Raw genomic sequence first — 24,413 nt, forward strand, 5'->3', positions numbered from 1 at the left:
TTCTAGTAACATCATTTTTAATAAATTGGCATCTATTTACAGCCTTAATTCTACCTGAACAAAGTGTTCTGGGGGGGAATTTCGATGGCTTCCAAAGAAATTCCAGTTTGCTCTTTAAGTCAGCTTCTTCATAACACCATATTCAGCTGTTACGTTTCTTAGAAGAAGCTATTTTATCAAAACGAACGAGGAAACGTTATAGTCTCACATACAAGCTGACCTTTACACCAGCCCACCACATGTGGTGTAGCTCAGGCTTCACACCCAGCTACAAATCATTTCCCAAAGATCATTGACTCACACAGCAGTAACCCTCCATGTGTATATACAGCAGGCTGGGAGTAGCAAGATGAATTTGGGCAGCCCGACACCTGTGCAGGCAAATATGAGCTACCAGGACAGGGAGAGTGGGGAAGCTTTGTTAGAGTTGCAGGATGCAGAAGCTTTGGCTGTAGCTCTACTACAAGGCAGTTTATAAACTCCACAGATGTCCTGCCCCTGGCAGCTCTCTTTTGTCCTGCAGAGCTTATAAGTACTACAGGAGACCCAGCTCTGGCAGCTTCCTCTAGTCCAGAGGCTATAAGTAAAGAAAATAAAACAAACAAACTAAATCTATTCTCCCACCCCCATTGAGATTTCACAGTGCATGGCGGAAGGAGGGGGTCTGGGAGAGGGCTATTCTATTCTCTTCAGGAAGTGGAAGAGATTTCATCAGTGGGACTCTGAAACAGATTGCTGTATGTCCCTTATAGCCTCTCGCCCATGCAGTTTGGGGTCAGTCAGGATTAGGCAGTGAATACACCTAACCAGGCAGCATTGCTTTGGGCAAGTGTGCAGAATCTTCCCCTTGATTGGCCATATATGTAAGAATACTGATTTCTTCATTTTCACCAGAATCTTGGTAAACATGGATGATAACATCATTGAGCACTACTCCAATGAGGACACTTTCATCCTGAACATGGAGAGCACCGTGGAAGGCTTCAAGATCACGCTGACTGAGATCTAGCCCAGCTCAGGGCCCTTTCCTGAGGAACCACAGCATTTCATCCTTGTTGTGAAGAAGAACATTCCCCGGGACCCTGGCAGACTTGTCGACGCTGATCAGAGAAGCTGTTACAAAAATGCATTGAAAATGTTGCCCACTCTGTTATTCAACACTAAAAACAAACCCAACAAACAGTGACTTGATTCTGTCAAGCAGGAGGCCACACGTTCACTTGACCCCTTATTTATTGCTCCCCTCTCTTCAATGTACAAACGATTACCAGACCAGTCACCCCCGGCTCATGTGAAATAGCAACTTTTGAACCCAGATGTTAAAACAGCACAAGTGCCCCCTAAATGAGGGAAAGGAATTGTATTGGTCCAACTTGGGAAATCTGGTTGAAATCGCTTTAATGATAGCCCCCTCCACAATCAGTTGCCAGAAAATCTGATGCTACTAACTGGTGCAGTGCTAAAGATGGGGAAAGTGGCCAACTGAATTCACCTGCTCAAAATGATGCCTATTGCTCTGTAGTGTATAGTCTTGCCAAATACTCTGGTAGTTCTCCGCATGTAGCAACGAGGACATGTAAGTAAGCATTCATCTATATTGTAATTTGTAAGTAAGCTGAAAAAAATACCATTTTAACCTTGTATATAGTGTTTATAATATGCAATAATATATTTTAACCTACTGTACATGGGCATGTTTACTACCACTGCTTTTTTTTGTGTTTGGATTAAGGGTGAACCGAGTCTCTCCTCTCCGAGAGGTTTAGATTTCTGCAAACTGCTGAGAGGTGAGGCTGTGCTGGGAAGCTAATATTCACATCTGATTCATGGGTTTGGTTCATTACTGGAATATTTACAAGTATCAGGCCAAATTCCTCCCGGGTGTAACTCTATTAACTTCAAAGGGCTAAATTTGGGGGTGAATTTGGTCCATTGCCTCTAAAAGTTGAATGCACTCAATTGTTTGGGTTCTATTGGTGTGTCTCTTTTTTTTTCTCCATAATACTTTCCTTTCTGCCTCCATACTGGTCCATTTCAGTCATGTTGTTGCAATGGCCACCTGCAGAAATGTTTGCCCAGGTTAATGGGCCTGATTCTCTCTTGCTTTGCACCTCATGTTGTCATTTCCATCTGTGCAAAGGTGGGTGTAAAATGCTGCCAGCCTGATCTGGTGGTATTGTTTTAACACTTGCTTTGTACAGATGTAAGCTCCCAACCCTGTACTCACGTCTGTAGTCCTATTGACAGCAATACTTGGCAATAGTAGTTCAGCATGTAAATAACCATTTGCAGGACTGGAACCCAAGCACGGTTCAGGGGAGACTCAAACCCAACGTATCCAGGATTTGCTTTTTGCTGCATTTCTGTCTGCACTGTAGATCTTCTGTTTTTTCTATTTCCCCTTCCCAGCTGCAGTTTGCTCTGCATTAAGTAGTGTTGAATGGTGTGTCATGGCCTTTTCATACCATAGACAGTCCTACACGGCTGCTTTTCTCACCCACCTGTGATGAGGTATAATAGTGGACACGCTGCAGAATAGGAATCTGGTGGTATTTGAATTTGGCTTTTGTTTGGAGCAAGGATCTACCCTGACTTGGGCCAGATCTTTAGTTCTGACTCTTCATAAAAAGAAGTGAATTCTGGCAGGTTAGATTCAGGCCTGGGTATGCTGCATAGTCCTGCTGAGTTGTTGGATTTGTTCTTGTATTTTTCTTTTTTAAATGGAAGAATTTTCTGGGATTCTAAGGCATCTCACAAGGGCCCAGTAGGGCTATGCATGTACTTAAAGTGAAGCCTGTGAGTAAATGTAAACAAGCATATGAGCCCTTTGATATCAGGCAAGCTCTTTTATCTATTTTACCCATCTGTGGCTTTTGATACTAGACTGTTTGGCAATACACATCAATTTGGCAGATGTCAGTGGGAATTCTGGATTCACCACATAGTTGACATAGATAAAGAAAGGCTCAGCAAAACCTGCACATGGAGCAGCAGCGCTTGGGTTAATAGTGGGCTTTGCATTCCCTCCCCCAGGGATGTGTTTATTCCTTCTTGCCTGCATAATTGATACAATATGAATGTCCTGTGGGTTGCACTGTGTCCCACTGTCCTGGAGCACTGCTGCTTGCTAGCTTAGGACGGGTGAGAACTGCAGGGTTTTAGGAAATGTGAACAGGGGTGAGACATATCTTCCTAATCCCAGGCTCAGGAGCTGCAGCTTGTGCACAATCTGCAAAAGGGAAGGCACATCCAAGATTAACTGAAAAGATTTTGTAAAATATACTTTAGAATAAAATGTTTAGGATCCCATGACAGTGACAGAACAGCCAAATCCTTCTGGCTTTACTCACACAGGTAGCCTTCCTGAAGCTAAAGACCTCTTTGGATGAGTATGGCAAGCAGGATTTGGCCCGATACAGAGACAGGTTTAACAGTGACTAATATAGCTACATTAAGCAAATCTACTAGTCATTTCTTCTTCAGCATTACTGATCTGAAGTTTAGGGGCTCCAGCGGATGGCATCACAAGCACCTAAAGCCTTACAGAGAACACAGCTTGCTGCCCTGCTTTAGGTTTTAGTGACAGCATGAGTTGTGGAAGGAGACCCACTGGACCCTGAACTTGCCTTTCAGGGCTTTTTGTCAAAAGGAGGTGTTCAAGTCACAGGAAGGCCCAGTGCCAGTAACTCAAGCTCCTAGAACAATGAGAGAGCACCTCTGTCCAATCTAAATATCCATTACACATTGGTTCAAAGGCTTCAGCTGGCCTGGAAAAATCCCATGCATTTATTTACATTCATACTGGTTAAAACATGTATCCGTCATCAAATCCTATGATGAATAACATAGCTTACATTTAAAATGTGCTCCTAATTTAAATGGGAGTGAGCTTTGGCAATAGTGCAACAGAGGACAAAAATGCCTGTGTTAGCTTGCTGGGTTGGTTTTTTTTATTTTTTTTTTTTTTTTGGTACTTTGTGGTTATTGGTTTCAAAGAACAAAAATCTCCTCCCGCAAATGAAGAGTCCTGAATATGAACTAGTGGAGTCTGAAAGGCAGCTGGTGCATGGACCGCTTTATATAAGGGCAGCTTAATGTTTACAGATATTACACTAGTTTTTAAACATTCCAACAGAACTGTGCGCAGAAGCTGTCCCACAAAAGGCCAAAGCTATAATGCAAGCAGTAGTACTTCCTGAGCGGTCAGTGGTTCATTTCATAAATTTGTTTGTATAGCCGTCCATTGAATGCCTTATTATGAAAGCCAAACTATGCAATAAAAATCTAAAGTCTGCTGCTGCTCCAACATATTTCAGCTGCTTATAGCCCAAAGCAAATGCATAGAATCATAACCCGTTTTGAAGGCTACATTTTTTGTTGGTGGGGAAAGGGTGCCTCTTCCTCCTCCTCCCCTCTCACCCCCCCTCTACCCCCCGCCAAGATTAGTGATAACTACTGTTTGGTGAGGTTTGGAGAATTTTTGCCACTGAAGGGCACACACTCAGAAAAAAAATTGACTTTTCGTCCTTGTGTGTATCTCCTGCGCTCTCTTCTCTTGCACAGTGTGTTGAGCAAGGAACTACAGATGATATTGTTTCAGACACTGTTCTTGTTTATTTTCCTCTATTTCGTGCTATGGATTGTTTAAAAGTTGCAGATTGAGTGGAACTGATGGCTTCAGTGCTATCAATAAAAACGAAGCTGCACCGCTGTTCTGAATGCAGCATGTAGTGTGACATGGAACTGGAAATGAATGCTCTTCCTGAGACTTTTCAAGTGTAAAGTATGTAAAATGTTTAGTCCCTTCCCCACTTTCTTTAAATTGTGATACGATACAAACAAGTGTGTTTGTGCCAAATTTTGTGACAGCCCCTCTCTCTGGCAAGCAAGGAAGCTTTATGTATAAACAGTGTGTGTTTATGTTAAGGTAATAGCTCATGTAACTTAATAGTGTTGTAAATGGGAGAGGGGATTGCTAAACTATAAATACAGGTATTTTATTTTTTTGTACATTTTTCAGAAAGAAAATAATAAATATTCATATGTAAGAGAGACTGGTGTCCAACTGGTTCATTGGTGTATAGTGCATTATTAGGTACTGTTTTTCCATTTCCTCTTTGTGTCTCTAAGAAACTTCCCAGAAAAGTAGAAGTAGTACTTATTCTGAAGGAATCAAGAGGGGCTGAGGAAAATACCCATTACTCAAGCTCTAGCATCAATACTCATGTATTTATAAGTAGGGACTGGAAGTCACAATAGCAGCCGTAATCCATGGGAAGCAAAGCACAGTATTACACTGGTGTAGTGTTTGATTCATGCACTGAGGCCCCCATGAGTTTCATAAAACAAAGGCAGCGAATGTGGGCTAACTGAATGGGGCACTGCCCCAAGCTCCATAGCAAGCAGACACACATTTTCAAAGCTGATTGTCATGCTGGATCTGCTAAGCAGGCGACTCCAACTCCCATTAACCCTCCTCCCCTTGCACTTAGCCTTCCTCCTGGCCAGGTGGGAGGAAGGACTCTGACTAGGAAGGGATTGCGCAAGCCTGGGAGCCAGGAGCTGTAGAGAAGTGACATACTGAGAGAAACTCCCAGGAACTGTATGCAGAGCCTGTGCCTGCCTGATGTTACAGCTGAATGCAGGTCTCTGGGGGACTGATAGGAGAGCAGTAGAAGCTGGGCAGGGAGTCAGTGCAGCAGGGCCCCAATGAGCGAGACTAACCCAGCAAGTGCCTAACTGGACTGGAGAGGGCCCCCCCCAAGGCATTAGGCCGAAGAGCCCTGATGCTCAGTTGGACCACCCCAGAGACCTTAACATTGCTCACATGAACGGTGACTTTTTAAGGCTCTGTACTGGGAGTATTTGCAAACATTCCTGCCAGTCCCAGTAAAATATCCTTTCCATTAGCCATACAGCTGACTGGGACCTACCATGGCTAGCCTCTGTAAGGCCTAGTTGCTGACTAGCACCCCTAGGGCTTGGAGTATGCCAGCATTGAGCCACTATAATTACAGTTGGCAAAAGTCCCTCTTCCCATGTGTGCAGTTTGTAAACTGCTTTTCTGCTCCCTCTGCTTAGCCAGGTTTTTCGGTCACTGTCCCAAAAGCCACAGCAGGGTGTGTACATGAGCAGCTCCAGCTGCTGAATGGGGTGGAAGACGGGGCCATTGCTTAAGGCAGTAGCCAGGAAAGCTCGGTTCATGTCCTTGCTCTTCCATGGCCTGCCTGACCTTTGGCAAGTGCCACCAAGGGCCATAGGCAGACAGTGCAATAACTTTTAGGTGCCTTGCAAATCACTGGCATTCACGACCCTGACTTAGGCACCAAGACTCCTAATACAGTGTAGCCAGGAGTGGGGAGACCTAAGCATGGGTTTCACGAAAGCCAGCACACTGAGTTGGGAGAAACCTACATTTGCCAATGGAAGATGCCAAAGATGCTGGATGTGTCCTAAACCCTGCCTCACTCTCAGAGAATTAGGTACCTAAGTTGGGCTTCAGGGAGGTGTCTGGCTCGGCTAGTGAGTCTCAGTCATGAACCTGCTCCTGGAGTTGGGCTTGTGAAGAAGAGGAGGCCCAGTGGTTAGGTACTTACTTAGGATGTAGGAGACCCCATCCTTCCAGGCTTCTTCTACCTGACAAGATGGCTACTGAACACTGGAGACTGGGGAAGCCTGCCAGGCCAGTGCATAATGGCAGCTGGGGGAGACTAAGCCTCCCCAAACCGCATGACATTGTGCGGGGGTGGGGTGGGGAGGAAGGCAGTGGGAGATGAACACATGGGCCCATGGGATCTGTACCCAGGGGACCCGGCCAATTTGGGGCCCTGGAAAAATTTTCCCCATCAAGCCTTGACACTGGAGGAGCTCTTGCTCCATGCTGCGGCCCTGAGCTTTTCTCCCCACAGTGAGGGGGTACCGAAAGGCGTAAGTTGGGGCGGGGGGAAGGGCCTCAGGGGGAGATGGAGTGGGGGGTGACACGGGCGAGGCTGTGGAATGGGGTGGGGGCCATAAGTAGGGCTGAGGGCAGAAGGGGAGGAACAGGAGAGGGGCTCTGGGTTCAGAGCTCCTGTCGGCCAAGAGTTCTGCAACAGTCCTGGTCAGGGCTGACCGCTCAGCCCCCCACCCCAAGGCCCTGATAAGGTCTCAGCACCCCCCCCCCCCCCCCACACACACACACACAGGCTGGGGCCATCGGGGAGGCTGGGGCAGAGCTTTCAGCCCCCCCTCTACCCCTCACCCCCCCATGCCCCAGGCCACTGGAGGAGGGGGGAAATGAGAGCAGTGAGTTGGAGCATGGCCTTGGCTGGAAGGGGTTGGGGGCTCAGCTGGAGGAGGCAGGACAGGGGCTACCCTCCCCAAGGGGAAGCTTCATGCACCACCCATGGTCTCTTGCCTCTCAGGAGAGTGCGCAAACTGCTGAACTAGGGGCTATTCTGACATGGGGAGGGGCTCCCTCAAGTGCTCCTGCTGAAGCCATTCCATGGTGGCAAACTAATGAAAGCGTCACTGGGCCAGCAAGTGAGCCTGCCTCCAGCCTCACTTGCTGGCCCAGTGGACGGGGAGGAAGCATATCTAGCAGGTGGAAAACCCATGATCCAGTGCCCCTGCGCCAATGACATGTTAATTAATTAGCCAACGTGCAATAGTTTCCAAAGGTGAGACTCAGGTTGCTCCACATCAGATTATTCCATAGCTCAGTGGCCAGAGCACTCATCTGACAGATGGCAGAGCCCTGCTTAAGTCCCTTCTCTTAATTAAGCCGGGGGGGGGGGGGCAGAGGGTTCTCCCACCTCAGATGAGTGTGCTAACCCTCGGGGCTAAAAGTTATGTGGGGACCCCCCCGTTGGCAGTTCTGTGTGGCATTAGGATGTCTCTGAGCAGCCCCAGCACATCAGGCCCTGCAGGCAAATCAGGTGGGGGCATCTTTGTGAATTGCTCTGAGGCTAAGGCAGAGGCAGAACCATAGGTGGACAGGAAACTTTTACAGCAAAAACATAGGCACTGGCCGGGTTGGGTGGCAGCTGAGCAGGGATACCAGTGAATGCCTAACTCAGGGATTTAGGTGCCTAACATGGCAGATGGGTGCCTAAGGCCCTTTGTGATGCCAGCCCTTAGTTCTGCTGTGCCTTAGGGCCACATTTGTGAAATGGGGCTAACAGCACTGCCCAGCCTCCTGGGTTGTGAGGGTAAATCCTTTAACAACTGTGAGGTGCTCAGCTACAAGGGCAATGGGGAAGGGCGGGAGGGGGGGCAGTGTCAGTACCTAAGATAGTACTAGCCATGACTAGCATTATGTGCCTAAAGGCAGCAGCACCGGCACATCAACATGATCTAGAGCCTTAGACTGCCCTGATGAGGGTTAGTGCAATGAATTTACTGCCCTGTAAATCAGCTGCATGTTGTGTATATATAAGCTGCTTAGCAGCTTTCACATTAGGCCCAATCCAGCCTGTGGCTACTATAAGGCCAAGAGCAGCTGCTGACTGCATCCTAATGGCCTTTCCCGCCCGCAATACAGCAGCCCTGAGTCACTTTTCACACTGGTATGCACTGGGCCCCATGGGCGCTAAAACTATCCTCAGAGAAAACTAAATCTTCCCCCTTCATGCCTTTCTGACTGTGCAGCAGTGAAGCAGTGGGGATGCAGGGTCATACCCCGCCCCCCACAACAGCTAAATGTTCTGAGGGGACCCACTCAGAGGGGCTGCTGCAGCCTGACCCACAGAGAAGTGGGGGTCAGCAAGGCCTCAGGCTGCCTCTGGCCAGGACACCCAGCACCAAGGAGGCAGCAGCTCCCCCTGGTGGCAGCATTCTTCATGTGTCTGTGCTGCACATGGAGGGAGGCGACAGCAGGGTGGCTGGCTGCCCCCCAGCTACTTGGGGCTGCTTCTCTTTTCCTACCACTGGTGAGGCAAATGCGGCATGCCTGATCTCAGAGCAGAAGCCGCTCTCCCATTCCTACAGTAGGGGGTCTGCCTGGTGGAAACTGCTCCCCTTACACTGCAGTGGGGCTTGCACTGCCTTCCATTTAGCAATAGGTTCTGTGGTGAGTCAGGAGGTGGAGATGCTGCTCCCTTCCCCACACAGGACTGGCCCGAGGCACCTGGCATTGCTGTTCCCCCCTCCATGAATGTTCTTCTGCGCCTTCCCCAGGGGGATCCGTCCTCCAGTTTGATAACGTCTGTGCTAGAGCCAAATGCAATGAATGGGGTGGTCACATCCCTCCGCCCCGAACCTTTAAATTCACCCCACCCACACTATCAACAGTTACATATTGTCTCTGTGCTAGTGCAACAATCAAACTGGAACGTTCACCTTCAAAGGCAAACAACTTGCAACTACTGTGCCAGCCATACTGTAAGTGTTGAAACAATCACTTTCAGTGTTAGTTGTCTGCAAAAGATAAGATACTGAAGTGAGTCCCTGTTATAGTGCATCTTGCCTGGCCAAGCAGGGATTTTTAATCCTGGCTCCAAAGCGTGAAAGGAGCTGGCCTGCTGCAGTGGAGACGTGAGATGACGGAAAACCTCTACCCACCCTGCCTGCTTGGCTTCCTATGTCCAAACTCAAACTAAATCTTTTTAAGGGTCTGAAAACATCCCCCCATCCTACTTCAGGCCAGGACTAGAACAGAACACCATGTGAGAGGCTGTTTTTGTCCTACAATTGTCAGCTGGGGCTGAAAGGGAAGTGCCAGGGATATTTGAGAAGGCTGTTCTCCTAAAATTTCCAGTCCAGTTTGTAGACTTCAGAGATTTGGACCATCCAGATCCACGGCTGATCTACTGGAATCTGATCCATACAAACCCCAGCCATGTTCACCCAGCTCCACTGGTGAGAGCCCTTCCCAGCCATTCACCATTTTCAGAGGATTATTGCTGCACATTTGGTATAATCTAATATTTTGAATGTAATTTGTTAATCCGTCAGTTTATTTAATCGCACCCTACAACAGGGACAGCTGGGAAAGTAATGGGCTGATTGTTAAATTAGTCTGAAGGAATCATAATACCAGAAGAGCTTAAATGCTACTGAATCTCCATCTGCCCCCTTTCCTTTACACATTCACCAATGTGATGCCGTGGTGACACAGACCCTGCCTCTCTTTGGCCAACGACCTGGTCCCACCCACTATCCTTTGTGCAGGAGGGCCATCTTATAGGAACATTTGTTCCCAGCATGCTTTTTTTTTGAAGCTGGCCCTTTAAATATGACAGAGCCAGGTGGCTGCAACTCTAATGTGGCCGTTTTGCACCTGGCAGCTGTTTGCTGTCTCCGTCTCTCCCAGCTGATAAGCACTCTCTGGTCCTTGTGTTTCCTCCTTTCTTTTCAGTGCCTGAGGAGATGGTACAAATACTCCTAGTGTTTCTTCTCTCTTTTACAAAACTGTTCTTTAGCTGTTTCATCTAGTGCTGGGGCACAGGCAGGGACATTGGACCCAAAATGTTTCAAATAGTGCATCTGGTATGTGGGGAATAATTTCAGTCTAAAAATAGTCTTAAGGGGGACTTGAAGATGCACAGACTACACTAGCCCTATGCACTCAGATGAAGTCCACCCTAAATGCACTATCAGGAAATCCCAATTCTAATGCCCCTTCCCTATATAGTATTTAAATTCTGGAACATCATAAAAACTTTACTTAAACTTAAGTTCCACTGTGTACAGATTGTGAAAAGAGCCACTCTATATCTCATTTCTCTGTATACATGCCAGGCTTAAGAAAGGTATTGGATTAAGAAATAGTTCAACGTTGCTGCAAAGACCATTTTAATTAAGGTTATTTATTCTGTTTATATGTGCAAACTCTATGCTTTTCCCAACAGGAAATTTCCAAGCCCAGTCATCCCAGCTGGGTCCAAATGTAGAGGCATAGTGTTTAATCCTCTTTGGAGGATGCTGGTTTCACAGCAGGACTGCAGGAAGCAAGTAGGTTTTAACTCTGCATCCTATATGTTGTAAAGCCAATAGAGCCTGGAAATTCTTGTTCATTGCTTCCTCTCACACGTGTACAAAGCTCTCAGCCTCTGAAGTCACATATCCATGACTAAGACCCAAATTGAGGGATACAACCGAAATGGGCCAGAAGGAAGCTTGCAATGATGCAGAGACATGTAGTTTCCTCTAGGCCCAGCTTCACCGATTGTCATTTCGGATGCCAGTAACTTGTAGTAACAAACAGAGAGGTGAAGTCAGTCTTGTGAGAGAGGGAGGTATGTTTGAATTTAAAATGACTAACATTTCATTTCTGTCAACCAGCTAAGGTGGGTGGGGGGTGTGTGTGAGTTTTTGTGGCAGGGGATTTTTTTAAACACTGATCATAGGTCACCTTATTATTTCTTCTAGTTTGTGAGTAAGAAACAGTGCTGCCAATGGCGGTGCAATATTGATTAAGTACTTTGAACCAGTGCTAGTTCCAACTGGAATGGACAGGCTCTTCTGAAAAGTGAAGATAGAGAAAGTACTAGGAAAATAATTCATAGTGAATCTGGGCACTGAGGTTTTTTTCTCTAAGTCTTATGGTTAACTCGCTCAATTTTCTTCAGCAGCAATACAATAGCACTTTCCAGAAAACTAGCTGCAGCAGAACATTTATTAGTAGATAGGAACATTTAGGGGCTTCAACAGGGAAATTTCTTTGTGAACCTTGGTATTCACCATACACTGATGTTCATAAAGATTGTTCAAGGTTACGCATTTATATAAGAAAATCAGTTCAGAGTTCGATGCACTCAGTAATTCCAGTATGAAAAAGCACCATGTCACAAAACAGTTTACAATACAAAATTCTTCAAAAATCTAACATTTAAAAAACAATATTTGTTCAACAGTAATAATACAGTAAAAAATTCTTATTTCCCTTCAAACATTACTGCTCATATGTTTGGCACTGAAAAAGAAACTGTCACAAATGTATCTTTTTGAACCACACAATGCTGTTTTGTGTGTGTTTGTATAACAAGGAAAAACAGTTGCTAAATTTATCATTTTGCCAGATGCATTTTAAATTGTTTTCTCATAAAAACATCCGTAAGATGCAGTGGCACAGTGTGCAAAATGGATCCATATTCCTCTCAGAAATTTGTTAAATATTGGGATTGGCCCATCCCAAAATCCTGGATCTAAGCACCCCCCTAAACTTTAAAGGAATGTGGATCTAAACTTCATAATTGGTCCCATCTGGGTAGTCGGCTGAACCTAAACCCTAGCTCAATCCAAACAACCTGACTAGGATTCAGACCCAGAATTAGCAGTTCAGGCTCACTCGTATTTAAATGATACAGTTTTAAAGTCAGTTACCCACATCAGCATGAAAAAAGGACTACGCTAGGCTAAACTAGGTAGTAACCCATTAATTTTGTTTTGACGTAGCCAATAAAGTATGAGGGGAAAGTCATAGCAAAAGTGACTGATCAGTCTGTCTTGTGGGGGTAAAGGCCTGAGTGATCTAGTCATGAAATCATGCTTGAAAAATTGAGACAGCTGAGCCCTCCTCATTGCTATTTCATCACCAGTGTCACATGGGGAGGGGCATAAATCTATGGGGAAGACTTCTGAGTCTTGCCCTCATGCAGACCTGGCCACAGGCATGTATCACTGGGAGCAGCACAGAATGTGTGATCAAAAAAGCTTGAAGCTGAGAGATAAATACACAAAAATAGACTTTTCAGGAAAAGTCTGTGAGAGTTTTAAACTAACCCCTACTAAAAATAAGGATGCAGGTTTTGTACATGATGTAAACCAATTGCATCGTTACAATGACTGTCCGCAGCTGCACAAAGGAAAAGTGAACAGGCACATGCATTTCTTAGTTCTGTTTCTATGAACAACAACAAAAGAAGTCAGTTTAAATAGTTTGTACATTTTACAACAAAGATGCCGTTTCTAAAACACATTACCACACACTAGTACAGTCTTTAAAAAATGCAAACTAATGCTGCTAAGACTTCCATAAAACTGCATGTCATATATACAGAAGAAAATGTCTGACATATTGGAAAGGATAGTCAATAAAGAAATAAAACATAATGCAGGTACATTAGCAGAATAAGAAAAGTTTACTCCTTTCACATTAAAAATTCCAGAAATGTCCTAAACATTTATAAAATAGCAAACAGTGATCATGCTTACAAACATAGACTATATACACTACTGCGTATCAAACTTCTTTTCCCTTTTAATTTAAATTGGCTGTTTACCGATTTCATTTCAGAGGTTTGGTTTAACCACTGACCCTGAACATTTCTAACATACCTATGAATAATACCCAGAGCCCAAATCCAGAAGCCTTTCCACTGGCAAAGCTCCCACTGATGTCACTTTCATTGAGTTTACTCAGTTCTTACACGGACAAAAGTCTCACAATGTGGCCAAATGAGTTTGCAGCAGAAACAAAAAAGGTGACCCACAACATTTTGATGTGAATATACATAGGAGACCAATGATTTCAGACAGCTGTAATAAAACACTGCAGATTGTGCTAGTTTAATTAATATTTATCCTTTTTGAATTTAATATTTCTTCCTTGGGTTACATCATTAGTTTACAAAGGGTTAATCCAAGGGGTATTTCAGTTTTCCAACCTACGAGATGAAGATGCAAGTGGTCGACTTGTGGAAAGCCAACTGACTTCGGGCGGGGAGGGGGTATATGTATAGTGTGCATACACAGTTGGACCATAAATATTTACTCTACATCAAGATGTAGACCTGTATGTTCGTAACTGGTAATGTTATTAAACTGACTAGGCTCAAGTGTTTTTGCCAAAGTATAATACTGATCACCCCTTTAAAGTTACAGTTAAATAGGACTGAATCTGCAGAACCATAAAAGGGAAAACTGCAAAACCCAGAGAGGCTGGCATGGGTGAATGGAGGAATTAACAAGTGCTAAGAAATAAGTCAAACCAATCACAAGTTCAACCCTATGCAGCAAACATGGTACAGAGAAAAAACAAACAAACAAGCACCAAACAAAAACAATCCCTAGATCAGTTTAAAACTCCATTTTTACTACACACAACTCACCACACACAACTCAGGCAAAGTTAACACGGAGATCAATGGAAGTTTTGCTGGAGTAAGAACTAAAAATAAAAACAGCCAGACTGAATCTAGTAAAAAGGATTTCACTCTGTTTCTAAATAGCTATGAGAAAAACAACACAACAAACAGAAATGTTAATAAAGAAATTATATAATAAAATAAAAACAATCATCTCAAGCATTAAAATGGCCAGCATGACACACAAAATAGTTCATCAGCCTCTTTAGATCTTTATCAGCTTGAACCTCTGTTATTGTTTTTTTCCCTCCAACGCTTTGCAAATCAAGGTTTGGCTGCAGTGGAAATGCTAATAGTTTAATTGCAGAGGATACATGAGAAAATAAAAAAATACACTCTCCCAACAACTGATTGTGTAGGGCTCCACTAATTATCACACAGCGGGTATCCAAGTTGTAGGGCAAATGCAGGTTTAGCAGTAAAGCGGATTTTCTCAGACAGTTTTGCTAATCATCATCATCTGCTCCTTCAGTGTTCAAGGTGGCCATCAAGCCAATCATGTGACCGTGGCATGGCTCTTTGGGAGGATGGGATGAGAATTCTCTGAAGTGCACAACGTTGTCTAACTCTGCTCTTGTTGAAATAACTAGTAAAACTCCATCAACGTCAACGGGTATAGAGCTAGGCCAATGCTGAGTACTCTTGAAAATGCCATCCACACTCTTCACTTCAGTGTTCTTATCGGGGGACAACAGCCAAGAGAAGCTCTTTAATATGCAGCGTTGAGATTGTGTCAGAGTATGTGTTAGCACTGAATCATTACTGAAGGCTCAGAAGGCCCAGTCACAATCAGAGCTCTCTAGTGCTAGATCCTGACACTAGAGCTATACAACTAACTGATTTTTTCTTTTTTTTTGGTTTGGTGTCTCAACTGAAAGAAAAAAAATTGGTTTTCATCAAACAAGCTGTTTTGTTTTGGCTTTGAGGGTTTTTTTGTTTGTTTGTTTTTTTAAAGATTAATGAAATTGTAGTGTCAAAACGAAAAGGCATTTTACACTGAAAAATCCAAATGTTTTATTTAAAAAATGTCAGACAAAACATAACATTTAGATTTTTTCAGAATTTTGTTTGTGTTTTTTGACTGAAACAGTTTGGCACAAATCGAAATGTTTCAGTCAACCCAAATCTGCATTTTTCAGTGGGAAAAGTTTCTGATGAAAAATATTGTCTAGCTCGAGCTGACACGTAGGAAGACACTGTCCCTACCTTGAAGAAATCAATACTCTATAAGCCATGGGGATGGCTAACAAAACTGATTAGCTTCAGTTTGCAGCAGATTAATAGAAACAAAATAATTTAACACACAAATTATCTCAGGTGATTAGAATTCTGTTCAATATTTAATAATAATAAATATTGTGGTTTGGTGAGCAGCACACAACAACACAGGCTCCCAAACCTGGGCCTGCCCAACAAAAGTTGACCCATAGAGATGCAGCAGTACCAGCACTTCCAGATGTCAAAGGCATAAGCTAGTGCCTCATATTCACTGGTTGGGAGGGGAAGAGTTGTCAAATGGATAATGATAATTAAGTACTGTATGTAGATGAGAACCCAAACCCAGTGACTTGACTCAGCCTAATATAGCCTAATACTCTGAGTGCCTGTGCTGAGGAAGCTTTTGTTGTGATTACATTGGGTAGACAGGGGAATATCCATTTACCTCACAGTTAATGAACACAACTAAAAAGTGGGCAAAACTTTACCTCAGAATATGGAACTAACCAACTGAATTGAAAAATTCTCCAATGTAAAGCTTTGTTGAGGGACACAGAATTTTCACTTTTTGTACATTGATTTTCCTGGGTCTTTCAGTCTGTCCCTGGGGCAAATGCTAGACCTTAACTAGGACTGAAGTGGTGCAAAGGTTCTGCATGGCCTTTAATCCAGGAGTGAATGTCACCTGTAGTGAATTCAAACCTTGATCTCTAGACAAATGCACAATTAATATTTTTCTGATCTTTTCATATTGTTCACTATATATGAGAGATCTCATTTGTGTTGTTCATTGTGTATTAAACATTTTAGGAGGGATTTCTTAATCTCTACTGTACAATTAAATAATGCTACATTCTGGGGCAGGACTGAAGGAATTTAATATGTGCATTCCCAAAGAAATGCATCAAATCTATATGGATATTACTTTGCTTCATAGACTAACATAATTAAAGGTGGGCAGAGCAGAATCTGAAAAGTTTGTGCATCTTATACCTCTAAAATGTGGCACCAACTTAAGCTCCAAAACTATCTCCACCTAAAATTATACAGACTCTTAGAAACCCACCACTACCCCAGCCAAAGTCACACTGACAGGAGAGATACAGTGAGACAGTCATATGTATTATAGTCAGATACAGTCTCATAGGGTGGGAGTGGTGGAAAGACATAGATCCACCCAGGGCCGGCGCTTCCATTTAGGCGACCTAGGCAATCGCCTAGGGCTCCAGGATTATTGGGGGGGTGGCATTTTGCTGGGGGGTGGGGGAGCGGCAGATGGCTCCGGTGGACCTGCCGCAGGTGTTCCTGCGGAGGATCCGCTGGTCCTGCGGCTTCGGTAGACCTGCTGCAGGCATTCCTGCAGATGGTCTGCTGGTCCCGCGGCTCCGGTGGACCTCCCACAGACACGCCTGTGGCAGCTCCACCGGAGCCGTGGGACTGGCGCGCAGGGCGGCGAAATGGCTGTGCGCCTAGGGCGCCAAAAACACTGGTGCCGGTCCTGGATCCACCTTTCAAAATGACTCGAATACATATACAACATCTCCTGCAGTGTTCTTTATTTCTAGAGTGTGAATGTATTTCATGCTGATTTGTAGGCCCTTCTTCACTTTTTTTCTTATGTTTTTAAAAACAGCTGTTTACTTTAAGTACAATATGTCTCTGAAATTTTTCTGTAAAATAGGCATCATGGGGTTCTATGCCCATTGCATCATAATAATTGTGTATCAAATGTTATCAATTTACAAGTAAAGTTTTTTTTCGAGGCCAGCTTGAAAACTAAAGCTGGTCTTCAAAAGTCAAGCTGAGTTCTTTCCTTCTTGTGTATCATGATGGCGAACAAAGTTCTGCAGGCCAAATTATGCCCTCAGTTACACCCGTGAAATGCCATTATCTTTCAATTATGCCCTTAGTGACATCTGCTAACCCGGCAGGAGTTCTAGTTGGAGGACAGTAAACAATTCTGTTGATGATGCACATGAAGGCACAAAATCCACCTGCCTCTCCTCCTGAAGTGGATTCTGAGGCAAAAAGTATTAAAAAAAAAAAAAAAAATTATGTCATTGCAGTCAGGAGCAGTCTGACCAGACACAGGGAGCAGATCTGCTGAGTTAGAAGGTGCCATTTTTTATGTAGTAATATCTAGGGTTGGAAGGATTTGATTTAAAAAATATACATATTTCTATTAATAAGGAAAATTTACAGATAGGCAAAGAAAGAAAAATGCTGCTTGAGACATTAGAGTTTGATTTAAGGATATGTACTTTGTCAACATCACATGTCAAAAATAGACAATTTGTGTTTTTAAAAGTTATAAAGCTTTAACATTTTGACTGTCAACATCTGCTGTCATTAAATAATTATTGCCTGATCACCCATATTGTCTGATTCCATACACACCCTCCCCCCGCCATTTTCCACAACTGTGAAAATTTCAAGAGATAAATAGATAAATGTAGAAAAAAATTCTTAAAAATAAGCACTGATCAGTAAAAATTATATTAAAAAATTCAAAATTCTGCCAAGCCTAGTCGAATGTCAGTGCGAGACCACACTTTGGGCCTGATTCTCCACTGCTTTGCATCTTGAGTAGCCATTTACAGCTGTGCACAGTGAATGGAGAACTATACAATTCTGATCTGGCAGCAGTGTACACCCAGTTTGCACAGGTGTAAATTACAACACAATATTCAAGGCAGGGCCCTTTGTCTTAAAAACAGCTAGTAAACAACACACAAATATACCAAAAATGTGCTAATGCACCATGGGGAAAATTGGTGAGAAGCAGAACTAATTATCTCACTCTTCTCACAAGCACCTGCTGTGATCCTGTAGCTTGTTGGAAATATACTTGGTTTTGGTGGTAGAGACAACAAGGTTCCAACCTACTGTTGTACCCTTGTCCCTCCACCCTTGAGTGTTGTTTGTCCAGTGTTTGCAAAGCTTCTTTATGATTTTAGAATTATATAGTGTCCTTAACATCTACAAAAACCAATTTCCCCTTCTTTAAATATGTTACATAATGTATAAATGCACAGTAAAACACAGAGCAAAGAAAGATCCAGGATACTTAGGGTTAGAAGGGACCACAAGGGTCATCTAGTTTAATTCCCGACAAAGATACAGGATTTGTTGTGGCTAAACCATCCACAACAGGTGGCTACCCAGCCTGCTTTTGAAAACCTCCAGTGAAGAAGCGTCCACAACCTCCTGAGATGTCTGTTCCATTGCCCTACTGTTCTTACACTTGGAAGTTTTTCCTGAGATCTAATCTAAATCCGCTATTCTGTAGTTTGAAGCCCTACTTAGCAAACAGTGGGTAAAATATTACTTCCAGCAGGTCTTGCACCTGTCACTTGATATTCATCTTGCAGCCAAAAGACCAACCCACCACTGGTACCAATTGAATCAGCAGAGTTATGTAGAAAAGGTGGTTTGTAACAGTGATTCATTAGAAAAATGACCCTATCCTCAAGGTCATAATTCCAACATCACAGGGTGTAACTACACCCTACTTTAGTGTTAGTACACCAGGCTGCAATATGAAACACCTAGGAACTATGGCTGGCTGGTGGCCTCTGCTACTGATGTTTCCCTTACCTCATCTGGGCTGCTCTGCTCATGTTGCTGTGCTTTTTCCTGAGTTCACAAAATAAGCATTGGTTTAGAAAAAGGGACATCTCAGAGCTTACAAAGTTAGCTTTGAATGTACAAGTTTACCTCATTGAGTCATAGACTTTAAAGGTCAGAAGGGCCCACTGTGATCATCTAGTGGGACGTCCTGCACATTGCAGGCCACAGAACTTCATCAAGTACCACATTAGCAAGTGCAGATATACTGAGAAAGGTGTGGGGAACAGTTATGTTTTTAGATCATCATAGTATAATTGTCTCCAGGTGTACATCTTATAGATTTCAAGGTGCACTTACACATCCTCCATTTAAAGTAGTTATATACATAGTTTCCTGTTGTTCTAAAACAACGATAACGTTTAAGAGATTTAAACATGACAGAGTGTCGAGGTCAAATGGTATAACAGAAAACAATGAAACATGAGGCAACTCAACAACGATGGTGAGAAATGTTCAAAAGTCATAAGCTTAGTAGGAAGTATACTACTACTTTACCTGAAGGTCTTAGAGAACCTCCAAATTCTTTGGGTTTATGGGGATTCAGATGTTGGAAGAGGGTTGTGCTTCATTTCCCTCAAACCCAGAGTGCCCAAAAGAGTATGCTAGCTGGCTTTACAGGGGCTCTGTTTCAAGTTCCCAATTTCAGAGCTCAGTAAAGTGAATACTGAATGGCTTTACAGCTTGGCTGCTATAGCTTCTGTACACCAGTTAGTCTGCACAGATGACTGGTACTCTCCTTCAAGGGCAAGCTCCCAGCAAGGAACTAACATCACTTCTGTTCACTAGGAATTCCATGTAAATAGAGTTCTAATTTATGTACTTTTACAGTTGCCAGGTGTACATGCTAGACACAAAACACTATACATTTTTGCATGCCAGATCAGTCAAGTTTACCTAGCAAATATACCCAAGTATTATTGAAAATGTATCTACAAAAGTTACAGTAAGAGATATCAAGCAGCCTATACTATCTACAGTCTGAGATTCAGATATTTTAATTCATTCCCTTAAAAATGGCTACGTTGCTGTGACATTTTGTTTTGGTCATTTTTTTTGAGAGAGATCACTGAAGGTAATAATGACAATTAGCAAGGCAATAAAAAATGATGCATAGCAGTCCTATATTTGTTTTGTTAGCCAATAAACTGCAGATATTCATTTAACAAATTCAATTATCAATTATTTTAAAAATATCTACAATTTTTACTTGCAGAGTAAGAAATGAACAGTTAATATTTTGTAACAAAATAAATTGTGAAAGGCAGGCAGAAATAAGGAATAATCTTCATGCATTTTGTAAATGTTTATACAATAACCATATCTCCAGTTATTTATGTCCTCTGCAGCTGTGGGCTACATTCCTAGTCTTTCAGTGGAAAGAATTACAACTCTACTGACCTGGGGTCATATCACAGGTTGCATTTTCAAGCATATAGTTTAAAGTACTAATACACAAATTGATTCTGTCAAAAAACAGCCAAACACCAAATTGAGGAACTAGGGTTCTGGGCCAAAGGATTCTCATAATACAAAAAAAAAGAGATGGAACGCAGCTGCTTAAAAAAGGCAAAATTTTAATAGTTTCAGTCACATGCAACTGCTTTCACTGTATTAGAAACAAAATTAACTGTAGGAGCTATCCACTTTGCATACTTTACTTCAGCTTTAATAAATGTCAATTTTTCTAGCTTGTCTGCTTTTGATCCAAAAGCCTGCAATGATACCTGGAATTGGAATTTTTCAATGTGTATTCAGACTCCTAAGAAAATTTATATTCCAATTTATTTTTCTTACATAGTGGAAGTAATGAAGTGACCCAAAGAAGGGCTTTGATACAGTGGCACTGATTGCTTATGTTTGATGAAGGAGCAGATCCTCAGTGGGTGTAAATCAGTGTAGACCCGTTCACCTTAATGCAGCAATTTACAAAAACCAAGGATCTCGCCAGATTTGTCCAAATGAAAAATGACCCTCCAGGCAATAAGGAGAGAACTGACCTTTGACTCAGTATGAGGAGATCTCTGCAGATTTCTTCTAGGGCCAAGGCCTCTCTGAGGTCTATTTCCGACAAACACAGAAAATTATCTTGAAGAGCACAAGTGCTTTATAGGTTCTGTTTTGTGCACTGTATCTCCAATGGGGTGTGGATAAGACAGGGATGGCAAATAGGCAAAAACCATTTCAGCCAACCAGAAAATTTCACTGTAGTATTTCCAGTGACTATGCTAAAAGCTAAAAAAAAAAAAAAATTATGTATTGAACCGGCACTTGTGTGTGCCTCTGTCTGTCTGTCTCTCACACACAACGCTGTCTAGTCTTTTACTCATTTAGCAGGAGAATGACATCAATGGCATTTCTGTAACTACTTTAAATTGAAATTGATTCTGGATAAGCCCTTTAGGTCATCTGAGACAAAGAAATGGGCCAGATGACCTTTTATTCAGGATTGCTTTGCCACTTATAGTAAATTTGAAAGAACTTATTAACTATGTTATCTATAATTAATTTTCACTGTGCTCCATATGTTAAGCATGACAGAGAAAAATGGTACTGAAAATTAAGTCAAGGATCTTTTTCCTTCCTAAATTACTGGATATATGTTCTCCTAGCTAGTGATCAGCAAAAACTTGTTAATATATTCTACTGCTTTTTCCTGATAGCTAATCAGCATTTAACTAGTTTGCAGCAGCAGATCTAACCTATTTTACTCAGTTTATTTTAAATTAAGGCTAGTTGGGGTTTAGTGTCTACAAGGTCACTTAATTAAATATCACCCTTGCCCCTCATACAATGATTATACTATAGCAGTCTCACAAGTTCCCGATATTGGGCAGTGACTGTAGTGATATATCACCTACCATATCACAAAGCAGACTCAACAAATGACAGGTTATCTCAAAGTCAGTCAGCATAGTACCTCGCGTTGCTAAGCTTTTTTGCCAAAGCAGTGCTTGCAAATTCCTTAAGAGATCCCAAACGTACACACTGCTTGGAATATAGTGACCCTGACCAAATGAAATAATATTGCAGCAGCAAGTTTCAGAAATCCTTTTGCATCCAAGTGAAAAGATAAACATTCAACAGTTTTCTCTTACATCTAATTTTTTTAAAACATTTATATATTATTAAGCGTACTATGTCCTTGTTTCAGTACAGATCTTTCAACCCCACTAAAGTAAATGAAATATGAATTCTACAATTCTAGCTTTAACACAGTTTGTGATAGTAGCTCTCCAACCTTTAGAAGCAGACACAGGAACCGCATTATCTATGTGTCGAGAGAGAGAGAGAGAAAAAAAACTCCAGTCTATACAAGAACATTCATAACAGTGGACATGTCTCAGTGTCAGCTGCTTAAGGTTGCACAATGTTATTTCTAAGCTCAACTCCCAGTCTCCCGCATAGAAACTGCTTTGTTACAAATCTGAAAATCTCTCATTCAACGCACATCTCCCTTAAATTTGTGTTCAATACTTAGTTTGTAATATACACAACTACACTTACTAATTTGAAATGGCAACAGGTAACATCCACCTGTTTTTTTGTTTTAATCAGGATTATAAATTGTGTTTGATTTCCAGATAAAACCATGTTAAATCAACCAGCATAAGCCTGTTAAAAAACAGCTGATCATTTCCCCCTCTTCTCAATGCACCTTAAAAACTTTCACAGTATTGAAACAACGTGGCATTGTAGGGAGATTGAAGTAGGCTAGAACTTGCTAATTTATTGTATTAACACTTCTTACTCATCTTGTTTTGTAGTTTCACTTGTGCCTGCTGGATTAAAAAAAAGACTGTACAAATCAAATACTGCACCTGTTGTAACACTTTGCACTTCAACCACTATTGTGCTTCAGATGCTGTGGGTGAATTTTCAGCTATTAAAGCAGCATTCTAAACTCTGGCAATAACGTGTTGCTGAAGGTTTCTTCCTTCTTGTTGTTTACTTTTGAGAACAAAAAATTGAACAAAATAAAATCTTCTAAACAAGTTAACACCACAATGTCCATTTAAAACAGTATTCTGTCTGTGTTCTGGACAAACTATTAAGAGCATTCAGCATTCTTATAATTAATCCACAACAAATGAAGCTAAAAGATGCCACAAAAGAAGGCAAAATTGGTCATACAGAGGCAACACCACCATGAATGTTGTTTGGCAAAAAAACAGAACAAAAAGCAGATACACAATTCATCCGAAGAACTGTTTTAGAATTGCCCTGCACTGCTAGGATCACACTGAAGGAGACGGACTATGGATGGATCACTCTTGGCCCCTCGGATGAACTCTTCCAGAGAGAGTTTGCCTAATAAAAAAAAATCATAAATGTTTGTTTAGCATTATAAAATGCACTAATCAATCACAGCAAATGTGAAATGCTTTAACACTATGGATACATACGGAAATTTACAAATTAGCACTACAAGGAAAGCATGGGAAAATGGTTAGGCCTTGCAGTCTGCCTGAAAGTAGCAAAAATCTAGGCTCTGGTCGATCAGTATTGTGGTGAGAGACTTTCAGATTTGAAGAACCCTCTCTGAGGGCAGGTCTACACTACAGAGTTACATCATCTTAAGTTATGCAACTTTGGCTATGTGAATAACGTAGCTGGAGTCAACTTAGCTTAGGTCGACTTATTACAGTGTCTACACCATGCTGGGCTGATGGGAGAAACTCTCCTGTCGACTTACCTTAGGCTTCTAGTTCTGGTGGTGTACCAGAGTCAACAGGAGAGCGACCTGCTGTTGATTTAGTGGGTCTTCACTAGACCCTCTAAATCAACTTACAGTGGATGGATTGCCGCAGCGTTGATCCATGGTAAGTGTAGACATGCTCTGAGAATGCTCCCTCCATTTAAATGTGAGGGCTGGTGGCACAAGTGCTTTGGTTCCTTGCAATAGACCCGGAATCACAGGAGGAGACAGGCAGGCTCTAAAAGCTATGGACTTGCTCTGAGTACACATAAGTACCTTTTCCAAATGTATGTTTGAATTAAGGACCCATATCCATCTATTCACCTGGGGTTTCTTTAGAGTGCCCATTACAGTAGTATCTAGGTGCTGAACAGGAAATTTTTAACTGCAGGCTTTATCACTATAGGGCAACCTCTATCTGAGAAGCTTGTGCGCAATAGACAGGATAGAAAAACTTCCATTGGAATGGAGGAGGGGTCGGCAACCTCTGGCACACAGCTCGCCAGGGTAAGCACGTTCGCCGTCCCAGGCCTATGGGGGCTGCGGGAAGTATGTGGGCTGCCACCCCATTGGCCTGGGATGGCGAACCGCGGCCAGTGGGAGCCGCAATTGGCCGAACCTGCCGATGCGGCAGGTAAACAAACTGGCCCGGCCCACCGGGGTGCTTACCCTGGTGAGCCACGTGCCGGAGGTTGCCGACCCCTGGAATGGAGAATTGGTCTGAATTCAACAAGATGAAATTCGGTAAAGACAAATACAAAGGGCTTCACTTAGGAAAGAAAAAAATCTAATGCACATCTACA

The 24,413-nt window shown here is 42.7% G+C and overlaps 2 protein-coding genes across 6 annotated transcripts in view; one reads left to right on the top strand and one right to left on the bottom strand.

The window, feature by feature from the left end:
- The window catches only part of GRHL2 (grainyhead like transcription factor 2), a 139,122-nt gene extending 134,070 nt beyond the window's left edge, over nucleotides 1–5,052 (top strand). For all 4 annotated transcript variants that reach the window (XM_050940925.1, XM_050940924.1, XM_050940926.1 and 1 more), the window contains one exon: nucleotides 895–5,052. In XM_050940925.1, the coding sequence (XP_050796882.1) occupies nucleotides 895–1,009 (115 nt within the window). In that variant the 3' untranslated portion in view covers nucleotides 1,010–5,052. The remainder of the gene's footprint in view (nucleotides 1–894) is intronic.
- Nucleotides 5,053–16,552: 11,500 nt separating this feature from the next.
- The window catches only part of NCALD (neurocalcin delta), a 147,626-nt gene continuing 139,765 nt past the window's right edge, over nucleotides 16,553–24,413 (bottom strand). For both annotated transcript variants that reach the window (XM_050941398.1, XM_050941397.1), the window contains one exon: nucleotides 16,553–23,222. In XM_050941398.1, coding sequence (XP_050797355.1) covers nucleotides 23,125–23,222 — 98 coding nt within the window. In that variant the 3' untranslated portion in view covers nucleotides 16,553–23,124. The remainder of the gene's footprint in view (nucleotides 23,223–24,413) is intronic.

This window comes from Gopherus flavomarginatus, chromosome 2, assembly GCF_025201925.1.
Source record: "Gopherus flavomarginatus isolate rGopFla2 chromosome 2, rGopFla2.mat.asm, whole genome shotgun sequence".
Lineage (NCBI taxonomy): Eukaryota > Metazoa > Chordata > Testudines > Testudinidae > Gopherus > Gopherus flavomarginatus.